The sequence below is a fragment of the Asparagus officinalis genome, chromosome 3, assembly GCF_001876935.1.
Source record: "Asparagus officinalis chromosome 3, Aspof.V1, whole genome shotgun sequence".
In the NCBI taxonomy this organism is placed as follows: domain Eukaryota; kingdom Viridiplantae; phylum Streptophyta; class Magnoliopsida; order Asparagales; family Asparagaceae; genus Asparagus; species Asparagus officinalis.
Window position 1 is genome coordinate 86,654,638 of NC_033796.1, and position 11,306 is coordinate 86,665,943.

Consider the following 11,306-nt stretch of genomic DNA (forward strand, 5'->3'; position numbering starts at 1 on the left):
TATTTTGCCTTGAATATAATGCATACTGTGAATGATATGTGATATAATTTTCTTATTAATATATGTTTTGTTATTTATACTTGAGGTCACATTTATTGTGTCTAATAAGCTCTATTCCTAAACTTTTAGATGTCAGGAAGAGTACGTGGTCGTAGAGGTACTCGTGCTCAGGAAGCTAGGCAAGCTGAGTATTTTGCCTTGAATATAATGCATACTGTGAATGATATGTGATATAATTTTCTTATTAATATATGTTTTGTTATTTATACTTGAGGTCACATTTATTGTGTCTAATAAGCTCTATTCCTAAACTTTTAGATGTCAGGAAGAGTACGTGGTCGTAGAGGTACTCGTGCTCAGGAAGCTAGGCAAGCTGAGGCAGAGCCAGAGCCGCAGCAGGCTCCGCAGTACTTGATCGACCTTATAGCACCGATTGCCGCTAGACTTGCCGCACTTGAGGAACGCGTAGCAACTCCGAATCAGACGCTGAAAGTTCCACCACCAGAGGAATTGCTTACATCGAATCCACTACTAGCTATTGACAGAGTTGCAGATCAGGAGGTTTGGCTCCGATAGAATTGAGGAATTACTCAACTTGAACACTAGATTGGATTCCAACATGAACTCCCAACCACACGAGGAAGGTGAGATCTTAACTGGCAACTCCGTAACGCTATCTCCACCAAAGCCTAGATCTCTGAAATCCAAGCTTCAAACACTGAATTTTCCTCCACCCAAATCAAACCCTAGGTCTGAAAACCCTAGGTTCTGATTCCAATTGTTGCGCGTCGGTGGAAGCGTGCGCACGAACTAAATGAGTCGGCGAGCAAGAGATAAGAAAAACCAACGAGTGTAATTCATAAATGAACGACACAAATCAATCACAAACACAGATATTTACGTGGTTCGGCAAGTTGCCTACCTTCACGGGGAGAAGATTGGGAGATTTCACTATATTGAGGAGAAAAACAATGGGTTACAACTCTCAAACAATCAAAATAACTCTCACCAATAGATCTCAACTCACCTCTCAGAAATCTTCCTCTCAAAATACTCAAAACAACTAATTTTCTCTCTCTATTTCCACTTCTAAAATGTTCTATATATATAGAAACCCTAAAACTAAAATATACTAGGAATCCGATTACCCTAAAATCAAAACAACCAATAACCTGCTTTCAACAATTATTTCCTTCACTGAATTTATTTGCGATGATATATCACATGGACACCTTCATACATTTCTAAGTATTGTTGGCTAAAGATATTTGAACCTTTATTTCCTTTCTCATTTTTGTTGAAATCGAAGAAAGAGAGGTGTTCAATATTTCTCATTCATGATTAAGATGGTAGTACCCCCAATATACATAAATATGTTCTAGAATACCTAAGAAATTTTTTTATGAATGTAAAACTCTATTTAGAAAATTAAATTTGTATTATTATAGGAAATTCCTAAATAGAAGATACTATAGGTAGGTCACGTAGGATTAGTATGTGATATAATTAATATTAGGATAGAGTAAGATTTAAATAAAAAAAGTAAAAATAATATTTCATGTATTTTATTAATTTTATTTTTTTAAATTGCTGAGTTATAGGTGGTTCACATTGTATTAGTATCAAATATAATTAGGATTACGATAAATTAATATTTAAATAAAATATTTAAAATAGTTATGAGTTATTTTGACTATAGTGATTTCCCTCCCCTTATATGACTTGTTATATTTTGCAACATATTTGATCAATGACTTCACGTAGTTTCTATTACAAGATTATTTGTATGTAATTTTATATTAATTTTATGATTCATTTAACATTTAAAGAATAAAATATGAAAATTTATAAATACTAATTTTTTTGTATCTTCCATGGAGAATGCTTCTTTGATTGGGAAAATTTTTCTCAATATGTTCTTTAAGGGGAACTCAGTTGGTGCTTCTTTGATAAATATATCTTTTGTCAATGTCAATTAAAGTGATTCATGAATATTTCTGAAATTTAGGTTTATTTCCTTGAATAATTTCTAGATTTGATGTGTGTTGGTTATAAGTTCTAAAATTTGAGAGCTTTTTGTGATTTTTAACTTTTAAGGAAGTTTTTACAAATTTTTATAACTTAGAGGTTTTTTTTACAAATTTTACATGTTTAAGTGACCGATGGTATTTTCTTGAATTCATCTATGATGTTTGCAAGTTTTGAAATTCTAGAATTTTAGGGTGATTTTTGTAATTTAAACTTTTGACGTTGTTTCTACAGTTTTTAAAATGTTAAAGAGTGTTAATTGAAAATTTTAGATTCTTTAGGGACTGTTGTTAATTTGCATATTTCACTTTTCTTTTTTTAAGTTTTGAAATGTCATGATGTTTTGTGTAAATTTAAACTTTTGACGGTATTTTGTGTAATTTTTGAAGCTTTTTGGTTTTTTTGTAATAATTCATGTATTATAATATGTTAGCTCTGTATGATTTCTTAATTTTATTATTTTAAACTGCTGAGTTATAGGTAGTTCACCTAAGATTAGTATAGGATATAATTAGTATTCGGATAGATTAAGGGTTAAATGAAACATTTAAAATAGTTTTTCATGTATTTTATTAATCTTATTTTTTTTAAATTGTTAAGCTATAGGTAGTTAATATTGGATTAGTATCATATATAATTAGGATTAGGATAAAATAATATTTAAATAAAATATTTAAAATAGTGAATTGTAATTTCTGTGTATAGATTTAGGTCAAATCCTTTATCACATGATCTGACCCATCCGACTGACATGTGGCATATTATTAAGGGTTTATCAAACTTGTGATTTTTAGAGTGTAGCAAAAGCTTTGGTTTTTTATTTAAAATTATTTCATAAATCTCTTTTTTAAGATTCATTAACTCCTAGCTGGGCCCTTGCATTTCCGCGCAATAGCTTTGCATAATAAGAATCAGGCTTAAAGTTAGCTTTAAGCCTAAATTTTGTGCTGGAGAACTTAATGTGTATCTCACTATAATCTCCTAGTAGAAGAATTGAAGAAGTATTAATATTGATGGACTTAGAAAAAAGATGGGGCTAGTATCTTACAACTGTCTTATAGGTTACTAACTTCTGATGACAGACAATTGAACTGCCATGAGGGACTGGCTGTCCCACAATAAGTCGTTGAAAGGGGGAGACTCATGTTCCCTGTGAAGTTCGAAAGTAATGGAAACATACTGGTTGAGGTGTAGTTATCTATCATCAAAATTGCAACGAGTGGATCGTAAAAAATCTAGGAAATGATGTGGGAACATGAGTCTCCCAAAATCTAGGAAATGATGTGGGAACATGAGTCTCCCAAAATCTAGAGTTATGTGTTCAGGTTTAAGAACGTGTAGATCAAGTTCAACGGAGCGGATCGTAAAAAAAAATTAGAAAATGATGTGATTTTAGGTCGCGTCCTTAGGTGGGAGCTTAGGGTGTCACCTTAGATTCATTTTTCCCATATATCTATATATATATATATATATATATATATATATGATTATTTATTTATTTTTGTGAGGGATAGAAAAATGAGTTTTTTAAAAGTATTTAGGTATACTAAATTGTTATAGTGAGTTTTAAATTTAAATTGATGAGCTATGAGATAGGGTGGTGTTGTTGTAATGATAGTGATTTTAAATTGTTGATTCATGTAAGACTAATATAGAATAATTAGGATTAGGATATGTTATGAGTAAAATGTAATATTCAAAATAATGAAAGGTAATATTGACTGTGGAAAGATCCTATAATTAGTTCACATGGGATGGGATTATGGTATGACAAACATAAGATTGTTATAGTGAGTTTTAAATTTAAATTGTCCAGCTATGGGAGAGGGACGGTATTGTCATAGTGATAGTGATTTTAAATTGTTGATTCATGTAAGATTAGTGTAGAATAATTGGGATTAAGATATGCTATGATTAAAAATATAATACTTAAAATAGTAAACAATAATATTGATCATAAAAAGTTTTTTTTCCGAACTCGTACGTTTAAAGAAAAATATGATATGATATGATATAAGTATATTAAGTTACCTAGAATATTGGAACCCGTGCATCCCCACTGTAGCACAGGTCCGGCCCATTTAACATAGCTCACAAGCTGATTTAATTTAGTCAGATCCCGCTCATCTACAAATGAAAATTAGCCCAATCAAGTAGCCTGGCCCAAATTCATCTCACCCGCACACCTATAAAAGGCCTCTACCAAAAGAAACCCTAGCCTCCGCCTTTTTCATTTCGCCCCGAACCTCAAAACCCTAACCCTAGTCGTGGGCGGCGGCAGCAATGGTGTCTGGATCTGGGCTCTGCACTCGTCGCGTGGTGGTTGACACCCGCCACCACATGCTCGGTCGACTGTCGTCGATCATCGCCAAGGAGCTCCTCAACGGGCAGCGGGTCGTCGTCGTCCGATGCGAGGAGATCGCGTTGTCTGGTGGCCTCGTTCGCCAGAAGATGAAGTACCTGCGGTTCTTGAGGAAGAGGATGAACACCAAGCCCTCTCATGGGCCGATTCATTTCAGGGCTCCCGCTAAGATCCTGTGGAGGACCATCAGAGGGTAGTAAACTCACTGTTTAAAGCTCCAATCTCGTAGATCTTATTTTCCCTCTTAATGCTTTTAGGGCTTTGATTTTGATGGAAACTAGTTCAAGTTTTTTTAAAAAGGTTTATTGGATTGGTTAATTATTTGGGGTGGTGTTTGAACTGTCGGCTAATAATTAAGTTAGTGTGCTAGTAATGTGATTAGTTTGAATTCTTCTTTAATGGCTACCGTTGAATGAGAGATCGATTCTTTGAGGAATGAGTAGGAGACATCCTAATGTGTATGCCTTGGATATATTAAGAAAATTATGCCGGGTTGTTTGTTATTGCTTTTATTGCATAGTTTATGTTGCCAATATTCTTTGGTCTCTTTGTACTTAAATTTTCAGTTTTAGGATCTCTGTTACTTTAGTTTACTTCTTTACTTAGTGATGGTTTAGAAGATTGCATATTGGACTGAACTGTGTGTGAGTTGTTCTGAATTTATTGAATATTTATCATCTATAACTGAATATTTCATCAATCGAATGATTTTTCGGAACAGTCCGTAGTGGAAAATATACTGACGCCAAAAATCTTACAAGCCTTGTATTTTGTAGTTAATACGTCACAAATTTCATTATCTGTAACGCTGGCTTTTTGAAAATCAATATGCTGTTTTGTTGTAAAAAATCATCCCCATGCCATTAAAAAGTTTTGCGAGTTATTTTGTTAGTATTTTCAGCTTGTTGTAATGATTGTTTATGAGCTGTTGATTGTAAACTAGTGTTTCTACATGTCATTCATACTATAATTTTCTCTTCTAATTGTAATGCTTGAAATATGCATGCCTCAAGATATTGATATTCTATCATGTATGTATATATGTACATGTATGTTTCTTCTATATATTGGAATTTCAAACAATTTTGTGCATCAATTTGAATGATGCTATTTCTCATAGCGGACATATTTTAAGTGTGTCCTTACTTGCTTAACTTGCAGCATGATCCCTCACAAAACAAAGCGTGGAGCTGCAGCACTTGCAAGGCTCAAAACCTATGAAGGAGTCCCACCTCCATATGACAAAGTGAAGAGGATGGTCATTCCTGATGCTCTCAAGTAAGTTTCTCTTTCTGTATGTTGAGTGGGTCTATTTCAGTAATGGAGTTTGGGATATGTTGTTTGTGAATTTTAGCTGCCTTGATTTCACGGATTATCAAAATCAAATGTTCTGCTAGCATAAATGGAGTTTTCCAATGTTGTGCGACTTTTGTGTTTTCATACATTGTGTGGAGTCTATATTGAACTTATGCAATCTTTGCTATAACCCGAATCTATTTTCTCATAATTACAGGTTGAAAAACTTTTATGAAGTGTGATTGTGTACTGATTGTCCTGAACATTGTTTATAGGGTTCTGAGGCTTCAGGCTGGTCACAAGTACTGCCTTTTGGGTAATCTATCCAAGGAGGTTGGATGGAACCACTATGATACCATCAAGGTGACCTTTCACTACTTTTCTTCTTGCTGAAACCATTTCATATTGAGGCATTATAAATGTGACATAATTGTGAATGTTGTTTCATATCCTTTGCTTTGTACCATTTATGTGTATTCCACTTCTCATACGAGAGGCATTCATCTTTTACGTTTCATGTTGTCTGCATATTGCTGCGTTACTTTTAAAAAGTTGAAGTATTGTCATATTTTGAATATTATGTTCATTGTTCATGAGAGTTTGAATTCTTCACCGATAGTCCAATTTATCATAACACACTTTTACATTCTGATTTTACATTATATATTTATTTATTTATTTTGGGATTGGGTTTTTTTTGTTGTTGTTTGGGGGAGGGGGGTTAGGTATCAATGCTTATTTTATAAATGAAATGATTTTGCTTGCACTTCTCATAGGATCCAAGTACCAAAAACGAAGAGCTAAAGTTGGGTTTTCTCATGTTTTTGTTTGACATGATTATAATTTTCTCAATCATGGCTCTTTCAGTATAGTGCATTACTACATCTAGAGAAAAGCTCTGCAGTAAACTTTAAGGTGCACCCATTTTGTTTCATGCCCCTCTTCGGAGTTGTTCCAGGCACATGACAGCTTTTTATTTCATGTCCCCCTTCTGAGTTGTTCCAGGCACATGACGCTTTATCCTAGTTCTCTCCACATTGCTGTTTATGTATCAAATGTTTTCCTCATTTCTATCTCTATATTCAAAGGGGATTAAAACTCTGATGTGGAGATGTTGGCATTTCTACTATTTGCATCTCATAGCATTTATACTTGGACTTTTGTTTTCCCTTAAAAAGTTTCAATGTCTGAAGTGTTTTGAGGCATTGAATTATGCTGCTATTCATCTGTAGCAGCTTAACTTAAGCTTGGCAAATTGTTTCCATACGTCCTGTGGTTGAGTAGTTTACTTCTGTAAAATGATGCTTTTCCACGTATCCATCTTTTTACTCATTGATGGCTAGAAATTATGTCAAATATGTTTTTATCGAGAATAATGTGGTGTTCCGTTACTTCATATTTTGTTATTTACCCATCTTTGTTTCCTATATTATTATTTAGTATCTGCTTGTTTTTCAGGAATTGGAGGAGAAGAGAAAGCAGAGGGCACAAGTTGCCTATGAGAGGAGGAAGCAGCTGGCCAAGCTTCGTGTGAAGGCAGAAAAGGTTGCAGAAGAAAAGCTCGGTCCTCAGCTTGAGATTCTAGAACCGTTGAAGTATTAGAAGCGTTTTGTCTGAAACTTCAGTTTTGTTGCCTTTTCTTATCTGAAAAAACTTCGTTTGTGGACTTTAGGATTACCCTAGCTCATTATATTGCATAGGCCTTGTTATTTTGAGCCTGTTAAGCAGATTCTGTCTATTGTTCGGATCAAAATGAGTTTGTTTGCTGAACTAGTTTATTTGTGTTCTTAAAATTCAGTTCTCTCTCAAAGCTCTGTGATCTCCAGTAGTTTTCTTGAAGGCTAATTGCTGGTAACTGTAATTCTTGTGTTGGGAATATCACTGATTTTTGAACGTTGAATTTGATCTTGTTGGTGAGATGCTATGCTTGGGCTGAATAAGAATAATATTGCGTTATGGATTGTTCTTTATGTGACGAAGTGGAAGATGAACTTGCAACCTGGAAACTGATCTTTAATGCATGGGTGTTTCAGAGATTTTCTACGTAATGTTGCAAATTGTTAGATAGATGGCAGTGAATAATATATTGATGATGACTTTTCATAGAGTAGACATAACCAGACTATTTGTGAGTAAGAGTGGTAAACGATTGAATCAAATACTAAGTTGTTCGTATTTATATTTGTTTAAGATTATCGAATTGAATGTAGACTCTAATAATCATATATGGAGTTTTTCGAATTCAAACTAATATTCATGAATATCCACGAATGCTTATTGAATATTGAAGTATATTTATTTCGCTAAAGAATTTGATTTTCAAAAGTATTTAAATCCATAAGTAAAAATTATTCCTTAATAATATATGATGTTTGTGTATGTGAATCAAAATTTTCTTTAGAAAATAGATTTAAGATTATTTAAGTCTTAAAATCAGTACATGAAACTAAAACAGAAATAACAAGTGAGTTAAAAATATGACAGAAATAACAAGTGAGTTAAAAATATGACATCATATGTGCAATAATACAAATAACAAGTGATCAAATTTTAAACGAATATTTGATGGACAAACAAATCGAATATACATCTGCTTAAATTATATTCGTTAGTAAACCCAAATACAAGAAAATATTTATATAGTGGTAAATGAACTACCGAATCACCGAATAGTTACTCAAACAATTATCGAACTATTTGTTAATTATTTGGTTCGTTTCCACCAATACTTGTGAGATAGATGACAGTGAAGAACGTATTGATGATTACTTTTCATAGAGAGCACTGATAACTAGACTACTTATTCTATTTTTTCGGTACTAGAGAGAAAGGTGTGGAGGCTAAGCACTCTAATTTTTTTTTCAAAACTCAACAAGGGAGCCCATTTTTGGAGTGGTGTTGGGGTTTAAGTATTAGTCCCTTATATTGTTGGTATTTTAATTTTAGTCCCTAACGTATTTATATTTTGATATTAGTCCCTCAAATGTCATCCGCGTATTGATATCATTGTGTTGATCTTATTCCCTCAGAATCCATTTTCTTCCTCCTTGGGCTCTCTGTCCTCACTTAAAAGATAATCCCTTTAAAATAACTCTGGTTATTCTCTCTGTAGTTCTGGCTTCTCCATAATCAAACTCCACCAATTTCAACCAAATACAATCAAGTTTCTGCATATGACCCTCTTGCTCTTCTTAAAAATTTTCTTTCACTAGTATTCCCCCGTTTCATCAATTTTATAACTAAACGAATTGTTTGAAGATGATGAGAGCTTGTCGGCCTTCAGTGTTAACTTACTGTTTGTCACTAATTCACTGCAAAATCACTGCATCAGCTTCTTTCAACAGTACTTCAACTTTTTCTTGTTGGGGTTTTACTCAGTTCGAACGTTTCCATGATCTTTTGTAGTTCTTTAACGTTCTCTTGAAGAGTCTAGCCTCTGTGCATCAGAAGAAATCCTAAGGCTACCCCTCTGGGCATCAGAAGAAAGCCTTTTTCTGATACTCCCCAATCCCTGAGACTCTGTAGCAATGGTCAACTCATTCTCGGGCGCTACACTTGAAGAAGGCAATTCAATATTTTCCTCCTCCACTGCTTCAATTGGATTTGGATCCTCTCCACTACAAAAAAGTAGTGGAGAGACCACTGCTTTTAATCTAAATCGTTGATTACTTAGTAGGCGGTTATGATACAATCTAAATTTAACACTCACCATACCCCCGTGTATTGCGCTCATTCCTAATTTGCATTCAAAGAAAAAATCACAACCACCAACTAGATAATCAATGGTTGTGATTATGTAGTGGTCCCTCCACTACCTTTTAGATAGTGAAGAGGATCCGAATCCGCTTCAATTTGGTAACCATCAAAATATGTCTTTGCAATCTATAGTTCCCCATAATTCCATCATCTGATCCTTGGCTTCGTCATTTGAAGAAGTGATATTGGGAAGAGGTTAAGGTGGATAAATAGTTAAGAAATGAAGAGGGTGAAAAGAAGAATTGAGAAGTTGAAATGGGTTTGAAATTGGGTTTCCGATGAAACGGGCTTCAGGTTTCTAAACGGATACGAGTTAAATAGATAATGAGTTTGGTTTATAATTAGAGGCTCATAATGGTCAGTCCACCTAAAAAATTAGAGTTAATGGATATTCCCCCAAAATTATAACACCAATTAACTATAAGGATCAATAGGCTACACTGAAAGTTGAGGAACTAATACCAAAATATAAAGATTTGAGAGACTAATATCAAAATATCTATGATTTAAGGGACTAATATCTAAAAATTCCTTTTATTTTTTGTGTTCCCCACCCCAACTTTACATTGTCTAGCAAATCTCTCTAAACTTAAAACTTTTCTCACTAGACATCCTTGCTGCCTTTCCCTCTAATTGAAGGTTTTTATTCTTAAGAGTATTGTGGTTATTTTTCAATTATATGTGATTCAAATGAAAAAAGTTTAAAGTTTGAGAAGTGTTGAGAGAGAGTTAATTAGTATTTAGTCTCACATTGATTATATAATAATTATGCAAAGACTCTCCTATTATAAATATTGTTGAATAATAAGAGAATATTATCTCTTCTTTTTCCCTATTTCTCTCTAATTACTTTTAGCACAATATATCAGAGCCATACAAAAGAATCCCCATCCACTAAATCTCAGCCTCCATCCAAAACCCCAACCCTAATCCAAAGCCCTAACCTCGCGGTACTGTTCATCAATAAATAGTAACTATGAGTACAATATGCTTACTGTTCACTGCTTGAATAGTACCATGCTTCATAGATAAACAATTATTTCGTCCCTCCTCCATCAAATAACTCTGTTGCCGCCACATCCCTACTACTTCATCATCGTCGTCTCACCGGTGTCCTTAAAAAACAGATATGATCCTATATTATGTTTTGATTCTCAGGTTGTTTATGTTGATCTATTGAGGTGCATATGCACTTTGATTGAGTAGTAGATGTTCATTTTCTTAGAGGAGGGTCTCTTGTTTGGATTACTTGTTGCATGATGGCCGACTCTAGCGAGATCAAGGCTGAGATAAATATTGTGGTGAGATTTTTTGAGGTGATCACTGAAAAGATCACAAACTGGAAGTTAGATGTTAACAACTACCTACAATGAAAGAGGAGGATTGAGATTTATTAGTATAGTCGAGGAAAGATGAATCACCTATCAGACGGCCCTCCTACGTCGGTGGTTGATGCATGGACAGAAGATGACACTATCATACTACGTCATATTTTGAATGTAATGAAGGACAAGACTCGAGACTTAGTACTATATTGTGAGGCTGGGAAGGAACTTGGATATTTATAGAGGAGTTATATGGAGGGAGTAGCAGTACTAATAGAGGTTACAATGTCATACAGAAGCTATTTCGAAAGAAGCAAGGTACTCAGTAATTGGAGGATTATTATGGTGATTTCAATCGCTTCCAGAAGTGCTTCATCAGATATTTCCAATTACGTCTGACATGAAAGAGATGCAGCAGCAATGGAAGCAGTTGATGGTATTACACTTTTTGGGAGGTCTTCATACAGAGTACTCTCTGCCTAGGCCTCAGATTTTAGGTAGCTCAACTATTGGTTTTCTAGCAGAGAATTATTGCTTTC

At 34.1% G+C, this 11,306-nt stretch overlaps 1 protein-coding gene across 1 annotated transcript; it reads left to right on the forward strand.

The window, feature by feature from the left end:
• On the forward strand, window positions 4,240-7,586 carry LOC109834435 (60S ribosomal protein L13a-4). Its single transcript, XM_020402453.1, has 4 exons — window positions 4,240-4,583; window positions 5,552-5,668; window positions 5,962-6,049; window positions 7,145-7,586. Exons 1-4 carry the CDS (start codon window positions 4,312-4,314, stop codon window positions 7,286-7,288), a joined length of 621 nt encoding a protein of 206 aa, XP_020258042.1. The 5' UTR covers window positions 4,240-4,311; the 3' UTR covers window positions 7,289-7,586.

Excerpts from the sequence above, each read along its gene's own strand:
- LOC109834435 (XM_020402453.1), top strand. The coding sequence starts at position 4,312 with ATGGTGTCTGGATCTGGGCTCTGCACTCGTCGCGTGGTGGTTGACACC. Across the intron at positions 4,584-5,551 it reads CTGTGGAGGACCATCAGAGG|CATGATCCCTCACAAAACAA; the intron begins GTAGTAAACTCA and ends CTTAACTTGCAG. Across the intron at positions 5,669-5,961 it reads GTCATTCCTGATGCTCTCAA|GGTTCTGAGGCTTCAGGCTG; the intron begins GTAAGTTTCTCT and ends CATTGTTTATAG.